General features: G+C 41.0%; 1 protein-coding gene across 2 annotated transcripts in view; it reads left to right on the top strand.

Moving 5' to 3' along the window:
* Positions 1-16,123, top strand: part of dpysl4 (dihydropyrimidinase like 4) — a 48,010-nt gene that overhangs the window by 20,435 nt on the left and 11,452 nt on the right. For both annotated transcript variants that reach the window (XM_063071772.1, XM_063071771.1), the window contains exons 8-10: positions 11,047-11,167; positions 14,704-14,860; positions 15,252-15,393. In XM_063071772.1, the coding sequence (XP_062927842.1) occupies positions 11,047-11,167; positions 14,704-14,860; positions 15,252-15,393 (420 nt within the window). The remainder of the gene's footprint in view (positions 1-11,046; positions 11,168-14,703; positions 14,861-15,251; positions 15,394-16,123) is intronic.

Raw genomic sequence — 16,123 nt, 5'->3', positions numbered from 1 at the left:
ATGCATACTCCAAGGGACCTCAGTCTCCTCAGGAAGGAGAGGCGATTCTGGTCCTTCATGTACACAGTCTCTGTGTTGGTGCTCCACTCAAGTCTGTCATCCAGGTGCACCCCCAGTAGGTCCTCAGCACATCCACATCCTCACCGTCAATAGTACCGGGGAGTAGTGCAGGCTTAGTCTTCCTAAAGCCCATCACAATCCACTTTGTCCTACTGATGTTGACCTGCAGATGATTCAGTAGCAGAATCATTATCATCAGTAGCATCATTCATGCAGATGATTGGATGGTGTCTGGAGTCACCCGGACATGCCAAGAGCAATCATGGTCATGGAGACCGTAATCACCTACACCATACGACATGGCACATAATGTGAATAAGCGATTAAGAAGTGATGCTTGATGTTGTGGCAATTCAATTTCATTTGCTATTCTGTTAGTCAGTTCTCATTCTTGCAAACTGCCGTTATCTAGTGGGTACTATTAGTGTATATCCATTTAGTGACCAAAGGATTTTACACCTGAGCCAAACTAATACCACATCACATTCTGTAGCAAATTGCTACTGCTGTGAGAGAGGTGGATCAACAAGTGAAAGCAATCCCGTGTCACAATAGTTGGGATCATTTTTATATCTTTTAACACACTTATACCATAACTTTATGTCTGCATTCTATGGGCAGTTGAGAAGTAATGCATTTCACTCATGAACTTAAAATACCTACAGATGTCTAGTGACCTTACGATTATGGACTTCCCTTCTTTGGGAGCTGCTTCCTCTGAGGTGTCTCAAAGGGGTCACTGATTAGGATTGATCATTGTAACCCAATATTAAGGGACAGGCTGGGGCTTGTGGACAAGCCAAAACAAGCCTCAAAAGAAATTCTCAGGAGCAACACAGACTCAATCCTGTAACACTTGGCATAATGTGAAATGATACCGACAACTGAAAGAGGAAAAAGTAAATACAAAACTGAATTTTCTTTCTTTTTAAATCTCTTTATTAATTTTCCAAAATTATAAACAATAACAATATTGATACAGAGAGATTGGAATAATCTTATTGTTGATAAGCCTGTACACAAAAGATTTCAAATAATACAGGTATAATAGACTTCCAAACTCTTAATATAATTAATCATAGAGAAAAAAAAAGAAAAAGAAAAAAAAAAGAAAAAACTCCCCAAAAAACAAAAAAAAAAGAAACTAAATACTAACCCCCCAAAAAAAGGAAACGGAACAAAACAAGGCTAGACCAATCTCTTGAATCAAACACGTTCAGTAATGTCGTAACCTCGCTCCTCTATTCATATATTTAAAGTTAATAAGAAGGATTCGGAAAGGTCAAATTACATCATATGAAAATGTTGAATAAATGGTTTCTAAGTCTCTTCAAATTTAACCGAAGGATCAAAAATGTCGCTTCTGATTTTTTCTAAATTTAAACATGATATAGTTTGGGGAAACCATTGAAATGTGGTAGGAGGATTGGTCTCCTTCCAGTTCAATAAAATGGATCTTCTGGCCATTAAAGTAACAAATGCAATCTCCAACAGGCTGAAGAGGATAAAAATCTATGTTCTATCATTGGCAAACCAAAAATTACCATAATAGGATGGGGTTGTAAATCAAAACGCAAAACTGTTGAGATAATATCAAAAATATCTTTCCAGAATTTTTCCAAAAGAGGACAGGACCAAAACATGAGTTAACGAAGCCACCTGAGAGTGACATCTGTCACAAATAGGGTTTATATGGAAATACTAACTAATTGAAAAATTTTATCCCATTTCTCTATAGGTCAGCAAAGTTGAAGCTCCCTTTCCCATTCATTTTTAATTTTGTCAGATATACCTGGCTGTAATTTCATGATTATATCATAAATAGATGCTATTAATCCCTTCTGAAAGGGACTTAAACCTAAAATTTTATCAATGTTATCAGTAGGGTATGAGATCGGGAAGGCAGGCAGCGTGGTATTTAAAAAGTTTCTTATTTGTAAATATCTAAAAAAAATGGGATCTGGGCAAATTAAATGTATTAAGTAACTGTTCAAAAGATATGAAACAGTTATCCAGAAATAAGTCACGAAAACATGTTATACCTTTCATTTTCCATATCAAAAAGGCTTGGTCCATAACCGAGGCTTGAGAAAAAAAATTAGATATAATTGGGCTTGATAATATAAATTTGTTCAAACCAAAAAATTTACGAAATTGAAACCATGTTCATAATGTATGTTTAACTGTTGAATTAACCATTTGTTTACTCAATTTAGATAATACAAAAGGAAGTGAAGTTCCTAAAATGGAAGCCAAAGAGAACCCTTGTACAGAGTAGCCTTCAAGGTTTACTCAATGTGGACTTGGAATTATATTCCAATCTTGTGTCCAAAATATTAAATATCAAATATTAATTGCCCAATAATAGAATCTTAGATTAGGCAATGCTAAACCACCATCTTTCTTGGACTTCTGTAAATACTTTTTACTTAACCTGGGATTTTTGTTCTGCCATATATAAGAGGAAATTTTAGAATCAATAGTATCAAAAAAAGATTTTGGAATAAAAATTGGTATCGCTTGAAATAGATATAAAAATTTAGGTAAAATAACCATTTTAACAGCATTAGTTTGGCCAACCAGTGATAGAGACAATCGGCACGACTTAGTAATCAGCTGTTTAACCTGACTAATTAATGGTAAAAGGTTGAGCTTGAATAAATCCTTATGTCTCTTAGCAATTTTAACTCCCAAATAAGTAAAATAGACAGTAATCACTCTGAATAGTGAACATCCATAAATGATTTTTAAAAAAGGCATCGTAAGTCTTGCGAGACCATGGATCTGTGTCTGGAAAGTCTTCGCTCTCCAGGGTGCAGGCCTGAGCAAGGTTGTATGGAAGACCAGCAGTTGCCCATCCTGCAAGACTCCCCTCTCCACGACACCAATGTTATCCAAGGGAAGGGCATTAGGGCCCAGTGTCATCGCAGAGCAATGTGTGATTAATCGTCTTGCTCAAGGACCCAACACACATTGCCTCAGCTGGGGCTCAAACTCATGACCTTCAGGTAGCTAGTCCAATGCCTTAACCACTTGGCCATGTGCCCACACTATCTATAAATGGGAGCCTGCATATTTAATAGAAAAAGTTCACTCTTACCTAGATTCAATTTGTAACCAGAAAAACTACTGAACTGAGCAAGCAGAGTGCCGAAATGGATTTCCCCAGGTTAGAAATATATAATAGTAGATCATCTGCATATAGTGAATAATTATGTGTCTCATTTCCATGGGTAATACCAAATATATTAGGGGAGTCAGGAATAGCAATAGCTAGTGGTTCCAGGCAATGTCGAATAGTAGTGGACTAAGAGGGCAACCCTGCCGAGTACCACGAAATAAATGAAAGAAGGGAGATCTTTGATTGTTAGTAAATACCGAAGCCAAAGGAGTAAGATATATCAATATAAGTATCTTGGATTTTGAATGTTCTTGAAATCTGAATATTAAAGGCTGAAGGTAAACTTCTTAAAAAGATATGAATGCAAAGTGAGTTTTCAAAAGTTAGCTGTTTGTTGGGCAAACAGATCCTGAAGAGTCTCAGCCTGAAACATCAACTGTTGATTCATTTCTGTAGATGCTGCCTGACCTGATGAGTTCCTTTAGCATTTTGTGTATGTTGCTTTGGATTTCCAGCATCTGCAGACTTTCTTGTGTTTATTGCTCTTAAGTCACATTTCCTGTTCATCTACCATTGAAAACCACTCCATCACAGTAGATATATGAGTCTGTTTCAAATGTAAAATCTGGGAGGGAAACTCGGACAAGGATGATAGTTCAGAGTATCCTATGACCTACAATGCATATAGTAAGTATTTAAACCAGCTCTTTGAAATTGCAGGAAAAAAGAGACCTTCCCTAAGGATTCAGGTTCAGTCTCATGTGGATAAGTAATGTGGTGAGATGGTAGTCTAAATCTTACCTCAACTCTTCAGCTAAACCTTCCTCTGGGCCATCAGGATAAACTAGATGATGGCATCTCTGATTTCTCATGTGAAGAAATTGTGACTCTCCGAGGGATTCTCAGCCCTTCCCAACAATGTTTGTTGGATTCATGGAAAAATTGTTTTCCTGTGTAAATGTCGAACAGGACAGACGTTAAGTGCAGGAAGTCCTGTATGGCGTGGATCTGTTAACAGTCCTTTCCCTAATGATGTCATTGAGTTGGCTGAACGGCTCATGATTTCGAAAAAATCCCAAAGGTAGTAAATCTGGGAGAAATAAAACAGAACGTTATTGCTAATACTTTGAATATTTTACAGATCAAAATTAGTTTAATGAAGTACGTTGCATTTCACTGTTTCTTATTGTACATCATTACCACTTATCACTTCATGATTTCTTGCAAACTTCACTGTTTACTTGGAATGGTATCTTTCTTCTTTCCGTTTCCATAGCAGCAAATATTTGTGTTAAGTATTTAGCCTCCAATCTGTTCATTTGTTATACTTCCTCTGCCCTGATGCAACAAGATTGTTTTCAGCTTCTCATACCGTCCCTCAGCCGTCTCAGGAGAATTGCAGGCAGATGGTGTGAGATTGTGTATTGGCCTTGTTCCTTCACAAGTACACCTCTGCTTGCTACAAGCTTTCCTTCCTCCTGAGTTAGATGACCACTCCTTTTGTACAAACGTTTGTATATGTGGCATTCCTCTCATAAGCTTGGAATTTCTCCTGCCATTCATTTTATGTGTCACAAAATCTCCATATTTTACATTGTTGTTCATTGCATTAGGTTGACATGCATGGACAGAATTATGTTATCTGCTCTCAGCCGTTCAGTTCTGGATTTAACCTGCATAGAGACAAACTTTACCAATTCTAAATCCATTTTTTTTCAGTAAATGCTCCTTAATCCTTTCACATACATTCCTGTTTAGATCAACACATCTATTAGATTGCTAAAGTTTTGCAGGTCTCAACGTTGATGCAGTTAGTTATACAGTATGTCAAAGTCATTCATGTTCATGTGACACCACCCAAAGAAGTTTAATCTTGTTGCTGCTTCTTTCTTTGGAAGGTTGTAGTAATTCACAATGGCTTTGAGAAGATCTACGCTCGCATGGACAGCCCTAATTGTTTGACAGATCTCTCGTCGGTGTCAATGAACCAAACACAGCAACATCTTGGCCTTTGCCATCTTCTTTGTATTAGCAACTGTCAGCTCATTATAGAGGAGCCCACATTGTGAGCACCAGGTGCGGTACAATAAAGTGAAAGTACAAGTAAATCACTGCTTCACTTGGAAGGCATGTTTGGGTCTCTGGACAAGTAAAGAAAGAAGTTGTCACTCAAGGTGCTCATGATGTAGTCTCCTTACACTACCAACTCCAGATTGGGTAATCCTTCTAGGGAACTTCTTCGTTCCCTCCGCAAGGCTGATCCTGAGGTTCCTGTTGTGTATTTGATGTTTCAGCAGTTTTTGAGTAATCTTGTAAATACGTTGTTTAATTGAGCATTCTTTTTTGCTTACAAAATTCTTTGCAAGTTATATATGAAAATACATGAACTGCATATGTCATGACGCCATCTTGTGATACATGCACACCTCACTTAAAGTACAAACTTAAGACTCACACCTCTCTGCTCTATTTCCTTTGAATTAGTTTAACATTTTGAAGTTACCAAACATAACAATTCCACTTTCCACAGGCAAAATGCTGGAGGAACTCAGCAGGCCAGGAAGCATCTATGGAAAAGAGTACAGTAGCCGTTTTGGGCCGAGACCCTTCAGCAGGACCGGAGAAAAAAGATGAGGAGTCAGAGTAAAGGGGTTCAGGGGGGGGAGGGAGGAACACAAGGTGATAGATGAAATCGGGAGTGGGGAAGGGTGAAGTAAAGAGTTGGGAAGTTGATTGGTGAAAGAGATACGGGGCTGGAGAAGGGGGAATCGAATAGGAGAGGTCGGAAGGCCATGGAAGAAAGAAACAGGAGGAGCACCAGGGGGAGGCCATGGGCAGATAAGGAGATAAAATGAGAGAGGGAAATGGGAATGGGGAATAGAGAAGGGGGAGGGATTACCGGAAGTTCAAGAAATCAATGCTCAGAATATCGGGTTGGAGACTACCAGATAGAATATAAGCTGATGCTCCAACCAGAGTGTGGCCTCATTGCGACAGTACAGGAGGCCATGGACTGACATGCCGGAATGAGAAAGGGAAGTGGAAATAAAATGGGTGGCCACTGGGAGATCCCGCTTGTTCTGGTGGACGGAGCATAGGTATTCTGTGAAGCGGTATCCTAGTCTACCTCAGATATAATCAATATACAAGAGGCCATACCGTGAGCACTGAATTCAATCGACAACCCTAACAGACTCGCAGGTGAAATGGTAGTGAGGGAGGAGGTGTAGGGGCAGGTGTAGCACTTGTTCCACTTGCAAGGATAAGACCAGGAGGGAGATCAGTGGAGAGGGACGAATGGACAAGGGAGTCGCATAGGGAGCGATCCCTGTGGAAGCAGAAAGTGGTTGGGGGGGGGGGCGGGAAAGATGTGCTTGGTGGTGGGATCCCGTTGGAGATGACGGAAGTTACAGAGAATTATGTGCTGGACGTGGAGGCTGGTGGGATGGTAGGTGAGGACAAGCGGAACCCTATCCCTGATGGGCTGGCAGGAGGATGGGGTGAGGACAGGGTGGAAGTTGGAGGCAAAGTTGATGAAGTCAACTAGCTCAGCATGGGTGCAGGAAGCAGCACCAATGCAGTCACTGATGTAGGAAAAGTTGGGGAGTAACACCAGTGTAGGCTTGTAACATAGAATGTTCCACATAGCTGCCAAATAGGCAGGCAAAGCTGACCCATGCCAGTACCCATGGCTACACCTTTTGTTTGAAGGGAGTGGGAGGAGCCAAAGAAATGCATTGGTGCTGCTTCCTGCACCCATGCAGAGCTCGTCAACTTCATCAACTTTGCCTCCAACCTCCACCCTGCCCTCAAGTTTACCAGGTCCATTTTTGACACCTCCCTCCTCTTTCTCAATCTCTCTGTCTCTATCTCTGGAGACAGATAATCCACTGATGTCTTTTACAAACCCACTGACTCTTACAGCTACCTGGACTATACCTCTTCCCACACTGTTACTTGTAAAAACACCACCCCCTTCTCTCAATTCCTCTGTCTCTGCCACATCTGCTCTCAGGATCAGGCTTTTCATCCCAAAACTGAGGAGATGTCCTCCTTCTTCAAAGTAAGGGGCTGTTCTCCTCCACCATCAACGCTGTCCTCAACCACATCTCTTCCATTTTGCACATGTCTGCCCTCACCCCTCCTCCCACCACCGCACCAGGGATAGGGTTCCTCTTGTCCACACCTACCACCCCACCAACCTCCACGTCTATCACATAATTCTCTGCAACTTCTGCCATCTCCAACGGGATCCCACCACCAAGCACACCTTTCCCTCCCCCCCCCACTCTCTGCTTTCTGCAGGGATCGCTCCCCACGTGACTCCCTTGTCCATTCATCTCTTCCCATTGATCTCCCTCCTGGCACTTATCTTTGCAAGCTGAAGAAGTGCTACACCTGCCCCTACACCTCTTCCCTCACTACCATTCAGGTCCCAAACAGTCCTTCCAGGTGAGGCGACACTTCACCTGTGAGTTTGTTGGGGTCTTCCATTATATCCTGTGCTCACGGTGTGGCCTCTTGTATATCAGTGATACCCAACATTTCGCAGAGCAGCTACTGTACGCTCCATCCGCCAGAAAATGAGGGATCTCCCAGTGGCCACCTATTTTAATTCCACTTCCCATTCCCATTCCGACATGTCAGTCCATGGCCTCCGCTACTGTCACAATGAGGCCACTCTCAGGTTGGAGGAGCAACACTTTATATTTTGTCTGGGTAGCCTCCAACCTGATGGCATGAACATCAATTTCTCTGATTTCCAGTAACGCCCCCCCCCTTCTATTCCTTATTCCCATTTTCCTCTCTCACCTTATCTCCTTGCATGCCCATGGCCTCCATCTGGAGCTCTTCCCCTTTTTCTTTCTTCCATGGCCTACTGTCCTCTCCTAATAAATTCCCTCTTCTCCAGCCCTGTATCTCTTTCATCAATCAACTCCCCAACTCTTTACTTCACCCCTCCCTCCTTCCCGGTTTCACCTATCACCTTGTGTTCCTCCCTCCCTCCCCCCACCCTTGTACTCTGACTCCTCATCTTTTTATCTCCAGTCCTACTGAAGGGTCTCAGCCCGAAACATCATCACTACTCTTTTCCATAGATGCTGCCTGGCCTGCTGAGTTCCTCCAGCATTTTGTGCATGTTGCTTGGATTTCCAGCATCTGCAGATTTTCTCTTGTTTGGGATTGAGTTCCATTCTCCATCTTACTTACACTTAATTTATCCATAATCTCCTCCATTGTTCCAGGAAGGAAGAATTTAGTATCTTAAAGCCTTCAGGACTCAACATTGAGTTCAATGATTTTGGTTTAACTTAACCAGATTTGCATCTCATATTTCCATGTTAGTTTTTTCTGTCAGGCTACGTCCACACTAGACCAGATAAATCCATAACCAAAGCTTTTTCTGTTCGTTTTGACCCGCTGTTCACACTGAAATGGTGTTTTCCTCCCCCCAAAAATGGAGCTTTTCTGAAACGCTCTCCAGAGTGTGTAAATCTGAAAACGCCGGTTGGGCGGTGTAGTGTGTACAGGGTAACCAGAACTTTTTAAAACCGCTGTCATGACGTGGCGGCAGCACGGCATTTCATTGTTTTCTTGAACACAACCTCCAACACCACAACAACAATGGTGGACGGCTTCATGCGTGTGTTGTTTACTTTATTGTCTACGTTAATAGCTTGTTTGGAGTTAAACATAGCTATCTACCATGTACAGGCAGCATATCTACGTACAAAAAGGCATCTTTTGTACTCACAGTCATTATGCAATGGATCTGCAAAACGTCAATGTCGTTATCAACCGTACGCTGAAAAATTGCTTTCGCTGTTGTTATAGGTACTCTAGTTTTTGACCAATGGAAATAGCACAACGCCACCGCGGAAACGGAAATAGTATACCTGACGAAGGGTCTCGGCCCGAAATGTCGACTGTACCTCTTCCTACGGATGCTGCCTGGCCTGCTGTGTTCACCAGCAACTTTGATGTGTGTTGCTTGAAATTCCAGCATCTGCAGAATTCCTCGTGTTACCGTTTCCTCTTTGCTTGTTTTCTGTAGATGTGTCCTGTGCATTCCCAGTAGGAGGAGATTCGCCCAAATACCCGTTTTAATGTGGACGGAGGTATTTTCAAAAACGCCTATCGTTTTTATGCGAAACCGGTGTTTTCAAAATTATCTAGTCTAGTGTGGACGTAGCCTTACTCTTTCCTTTCAGCTATCATTCTTCTCCTACTAGCATTTCACCCAGACATAATCTTTGCCTTTACCTTTTAGACATGACTCCATCTCCATTTGTGACATTTGATCTCTCCTGCAATCCACCCTGTCATAAACCTTTCAATTTTTTCTCTCTGCTTTATCCCTATGTTCTCTACCAATTAAAATTTGCATTATTCCTGAAGCATTAACTCGATGTCTTTCACCACATATACTGCCTGAGCTACACACATCAAAGTTGCTGGTGAACGCAGCAGGCCAGGCAGAATCTCTAGGAAGAGGTACAGTCGACGTTTCGGGCCGAGACCCTTCGTCTGTTGTTTTCTCCCCAGCATTTTGAGTTTTTTCAGATTTAGATCATCGGGAGTATTTTGCTTTGCCACTATTTTATTGTAAAAGTAAGTTTAGGATTTGCTTTGTACGGCTGCCACAAGACAACAAGGTTCACGATGTCTGTCAGTGATACTTAACCTGATTCTGATCCTGAATCTGTTGGATGAATAGAAGGTACCTCATTAGCTTTTCCACTCACTCTCTCACTCTGCAGAATGCTGAGCTGCACTGAGTTATCTGTATTATTTGGACATAAGGTCATTGACAGTCCAAAGTCCAACGTCACCATACAGCCTCCTCCCACAGTAGTCTGCTTGCAAGACTGTCCTCAGCAGCAAATTAATGTTTCAAGCAAAGCCTCACTTAAAGTTGATAAAACACATGCACACCACTTTCTGACAGCATATTACATTGTACTCCCTCCAGTAGCTATTCTTACTTTGAATAATGTACTCCTTGCCACATTCTCCGGGTTCCTGGTGAGTCATCTTATATGTTTATTTCTGAGCTATTCACATCATGGAAATGGCCGCCCTCTGCCTCGGCAGCATTTCTCTGACCTGGAAAAAGCCGAACACTTGCAATTGCTGCACTACCGCGAGTTGACACTAGATGGCGAATGTTTCTTACAAAGTAGGAACAGTAGGAACGTAGTAACAAAGAATATTAATAAAAATTCAAAACCAGTAATTTTAACTCCACCATATTTTGAATGATATACCTGAAAGAACTACAATCCATAGATATACAATTAGATTTAATGATTAGAGGCTTGGTTATGCTTAATTATAACATAGTCCATCATTAAACTTCATGCAACATCACACGATATCTTACAAGATCATTTTGTAAATGCTCAATTTTTCATCACTTCATTGATTTGTTAGATTATAGTGGAGGAGGCTCATATTATTGCAGATTCTGGGGGAGTGTTAAATTACTGACAGCAGCCATGGGATTTCTATCTCAAATTATGCATTCATGGAACCCCAGATACGTCAGATTGATGTTGCTGTGTGAGATAGCTTTGTGATCTTTGTACCACACAATTCAGGTTGGTATATAAAGATTACGCTGGGTTTAGAATCTAATTATTAGAGTTATAAACTGAATAGTTGTGTAATAACCAGTTTACAGATGTTACATGAATATCCCTGTCATTCAAATTGTATCAGTATAGAAAATAGCCTTTTACTCTTCTATGAAAAAGATACAACGGGAAGATAAGCAGAGATGTTTGGTCTTTTATCAGATGGTAACTAGAAGGTTATGTGAAATAAAAGTTTTAGTCACTAAACGTGATCAGTATTTCTTCTAGGTTGAAGCAGAGGCAGTGTATCGTGCAATCACAATTGCGAGCCAAGCCAACTGCCCTTTGTACATCACCAAAGTAATGAGCAAGACCGCTGCTGATGTGATCGCACATGCTCGGAAGAAAGGTAACCAGCTGGTTTTGACACAAAATACAACAGATCTGAATGCAGGCGTTTTGCTTTCTGCTCTTAATCAGACTGGTCCCTTCAGATTACCAGGGTCATACACAGGGTAGCCCTAATCATTTCTGGTCCCATTCCACAACTGCCCTGGGCCTACAGACACATCCTCCTAGTGAAGAGTTATTCTCCTATCTCATAAAGCCAACGGAGTCAGGCCGTGTGCCTTTTACTCCGACGCTCTCTTTTGTACATAAAGTGAGGAGGAAGGAAGCAAAGTACTTATAGAGCTAAGAGCCTGATGTAAATGTGGAAGTCATTTTGAAATTATCTTTATTTATGAAAGTCTCTGGTCTTTTCAACTTTGGCCAGGAATAACCCTGCAGAATTGATTGATAGTATTTTTCTCAACCTATCTATGATATTTTATTGCTGAACGTACATGGACTCATAGGCTTCTCCATTGTTTCCAGTTCCAATATATAAAAAGTAATTTTATTATTTGTTTTTTTAGATCCAAAATGGATGCCTTCATATTTTGCTACATTGAATTCCATGTGGCAGATCCTTGCCCAGTTTTAATATCATCGTGTAAGCTACCCAATTATCTTTGTGCCATTTGCAGGCTTGATCTTGTGTGTCTCTCCCAATGATTCAAGTTCTTCATAAATATAGTGAATATTACAGTTTCAATACAAATGGAATTCTGCTAGCCAAATGGCCCTTTAGCCAATTAACTCTTGCCAATTATGCTGACTCTGTGCTATGGCATTAAGCTGATTTTTTTTTATCAGGTGAATAACTTATCTTCAGTTTCACAAGACTATAGGACGTAGGAGCAGAATTAGGCTATTTAGCCCGTCGAGTCTGTGCTGCCATTTCATCATGGCTGATTCATTTTCTCCCTCAGCACCAATCTCCTGCCTTCTCCCCGTATCCCTTCATGCCCTGACCAGTCAAGAATCTAGCAACCTCTGCCTTAAATATACATAAATACTTGGCCTCCACAGCTGCCTGTGGCAAAGGATTGCACAGATTTGCCACTCTCTGGATAAAGAAATTCCTCCTCATCTCTGTTCTAAAAGGATGCCCCTCTATTCTGAGGCTGTGTCCTCTGGTTTCAGACTCTCCCACCATAGGAAACATCCTCTCCACATTCACTCTATCAAGCCCTTTCACCGTTTGATAGGTTTCAATTAGGTCACCCCTCATTCTTCTAAATTCTAGTGAATACAGGTCCAGGGCCATCAAACTGCCTTCATATGACAAGCTGTTCAACCCTGGAATCATTTTCTTGAACCCTCCCCAGTGTCAGCACATCTTTTCTAAGCTAGGGGGCCCAAAACTGCTCACAATACTCCAAGTGAGGCCTTACCAGTGCTTTATAAAGTCTCCACATCATATCCTTGCTTTTTCATGAGCTTTAACTTTTGCACAATGTCTTCAGCAGGTCTTCATGAACTGTCCTCTGGAAGTCCCTGAGCTACAAATGGGTCCTGTCTTTACAGATATCCAAAAGTCAATTTTGTACATGTCAGAAAATATGTAAAATCACTCAACAGGATAACTGTACCTCCATGCTATTGTCACAAATGGTGTTGATGAGGGCCAGTTAATGTAAACATTTATATATTGTCATCCACTGCCTAGTTACAGTTGTACACAATCAGTATATCCTGTGTTCATTGGTTGGCTTTGTCAGTCTTAAACTATCACTGAAATTGTTTAGGAACATCATTGCACAAGTATCAATAGAAATGATTACTGTCGGCCCTCCTTATCTGCGAGGGATTGGTTCTGGGACCCCTCGCGGATACCAAAAAACGCGGAAGCTCAAGTCCCTCATTCAACCTGTCTCAATGCGGTGGACCTTAGGACCCAGCAGAACCCCAGACCTTATTTAACCTGTCTTAGCGCGGTGGACATTAGGACCCGGAGGTGGAGCTTCGAATCCACAGTGTTTCTGTTCACAAAAATAATTATGATCGCGATTTAAAATAAAGTGGAAATAATAAAGCGATCGGAAAGAGGTGAAACGCCATCAGTCATTGGAAAAGCGTTAGGCTACAGTTGGTCAACGATCGGAACAATTTTAAAGGATAAAGTGAGAAAAGCCCTGCCCCGATTAAAGCTACAATTATTTTTTAAGCAACACAGTGGTTTAATTATTGGGTTTTGGGGTTTTGGGTTTTTGATCCTTCACATCAACCTGGCCAGGATGGAGAGTGCTTAGGAGCGGTCTGTCACTGGATCGAACTTGGGAATTTCCATTCCCGAGCCCGGCGCTGAAACATACGTTTCTGAAGTGTTTTATATGCATAGAAAGGTAAAATATATACTATATACTATGACAAACGTTTGACTAACTGACACTAAATAATACCAGATGTGCCTGTTCCGACTTACTTAGTAAGATAACTTCCATTTTTTTTCCGATCCTGATTCATGATAACCTACGCACATCCTCCCGTATACGTTAAATCATCTCTAGATTACTTATAATACCTAATACAATATAAATGCTATGTAAGTAATTGTTATACTGCATTGTTTAGGGAATAATGACAAGAAAAAAATTCTGTTCATGCTCAAACAACAAGTGCTGGAAGAGCACTTCTGGGTTTTCTCAATTCGCAGTTGGTTGAATTCGCGCATGCGGAACTCGCGGATAAGGAGGGCCGACTGTACTTGTCAATTTCCAAAACAGCTCACGGTGAACCTGGTACCCCATGTTCTTAGGAGACAATTGTGTCTGATTACTGCAGGGAGGTTACATGTAAGGACGTCATTTTCTAAAAACCTTTTCTCATTTAAATTCAGTAATATTTATGGGAGCTTGTTTGTATGTAGGGGTAGCCTTAAATCAGAGTTCTCATAACCCAGGGAGCATTCACATGTTTAAAATCCATAGACATTCCTCCGCCCACTAGTTACTACTTGTCAGAATTTTCACATCTGTTACATCTTTGTTTAGTCTCTAGGGCAAACTGAAATTTTAGATTATCTTTGCAAATTCAAGATTAAAAAAAACATAGCAACATTTTGAAAACAACTGAACCTGTGCTGGAGATTTCCAGTTATAGATGACATGAAGAGATTTGCTTTTCAGGAAATGAATATACAGGGATTGTATATCAAGTTTGCTTTGCCATTGGGAATTTCCTTGGAAATTGCAGGTGTACTGCCAAATAACTTTTCTCCACAGCCAGCAAGTTTTTGCATTGGCAGCAGTTATTTAGACAATTGCCCTCATTTTATCTATCATGTACACATGTGCTTAAAAGAATGAGTAAAGATACACCAAATTGATAGGTTTGGGGATCAATTCTGGTGTCTAGGGGTTTGTCTGTAATTTTCTAGGGGCTCCCAAGTGTTCATCCATATGTACAGCTGTTATGCAAGTCAGGCGTTCTTGAACTGGAAATGACCTGTATTCCATTTATTTAATGGTGCAGAGTGTCCCATTAATAAGTAAAACAGAAAACTTCAAATGCATTTCAAGTTGTGCAGAGTACTCATAATTTCCTTGTGTGGTCGAACAGGTGCAGTTGTGTATGGAGAGCCTGTCACTGCAAGTCTGGGGACTGACGGGTCCCATTACTGGAGTAAGAACTGGGCCAAAGCTGCAGCCTTTGTCACCTCGCCACCACTCAGCACCGACACAACCACCCCTGATTACTTGAACTCGCTCCTCTCCTGGTAAGTTGACTCGTCATTCACTAAAATCTTCTGGTTTATTTTCAGAACGCAGGTCATGTAATGGAAGAAAAATAGTGACCTTACCGTGAACTAGGAATGTACAGAATAAGGCAAAACCGGACCATGTAATAGATCCATACATTTATTGGTTAGGTTGTTAGAGCAGCAACCTACATGGTACAGTGCATTGGTCTTAGCAAAATTGTAAGCCTATTGTTTCTAAGTTGAATTATACAGAGCACACAAAGAAAGCATGCTCCCTTAAAACACAAGCGACTGCAGATGCTGAAGTTACTCTGTCCCCTTGGAATTTTGGACTTATGTTGGTGAGATGGATGCGATTCAAGTCTAACACATAGTAATCTACCTTTTAATTTGCTTCTGAATGCAGCGGCGATTTGCAGGTTACTGGCAGTGCTCACTGTGCTTTCACCACTGCACAGAAAGCCATCGGAAAGGATGACTTCCGACTGATCCCTGAAGGAGTTAATGGCATTGAAGAGAGGATGACTATTATTTGGGATAAGGCTGTGGTAAGTAAACTTCATAAAATAAGCTACAGTAGAAATGCCTATAAGCTTGATACATATTCCTTGAATGTTTGCAGTTTAGCTGTGACTGAATGGTATGGTATAGAAAGATCATAACTGGGTGCCAAAATTCCTAAAAAAAAAAGACTGACACCTTATCCCAAGCTCATGTCATCAAAGAGAAGTTAACTCTATTTACAGCTCTCGGTCTCTTTCCCATTTGGACTTGATCTTTGTTGACTGGTAATGAATGGTGAGCTGTCACAAGCACATTGAACACTTATGCTCTCTGTTTATCATGGTGTCAGGAAAGATCCTGGAACAAACTTCTTTCTTTGAAAGTGAAACTCATGGAATTTGAGATCTAAAGTTTGAATCACTGAGGAATCCTGAAGGTTTTACTGGAGTGAAGTGATTTGTCACAGGGGAGATTGATTACTTTGTGGAACTGAAGTAGATCCACAAGGGTCAGAGAATTTTTATTAAATCTTTGACTTATCTGAGCCTTTGAAAGATTCCAATGTCAGATTTCTCAAACTTCAAAGGTTCATTTATTATTGAAGTATGTATCCATATACAACTCTAAGATTCATCTTCTCCAGATAGCTATGAAACAAAGAAGGAACATGAAAGTCATTTTCAGAGAGAGACATCAATCCCACACACCCCCCCACACAAAAAAGTACGGCACCCCGACCATCAACACCCAAACCCCCTCCTCCCACACAAAACG

This window comes from Mobula hypostoma, chromosome 19 (genome assembly GCF_963921235.1).
Source record: "Mobula hypostoma chromosome 19, sMobHyp1.1, whole genome shotgun sequence".
Lineage (NCBI taxonomy): Eukaryota > Metazoa > Chordata > Chondrichthyes > Myliobatiformes > Myliobatidae > Mobula > Mobula hypostoma.
The sequence above is the reverse complement of the archived record's forward strand: the minus strand, read 5'-3'. Positions and strand labels throughout refer to the sequence as shown.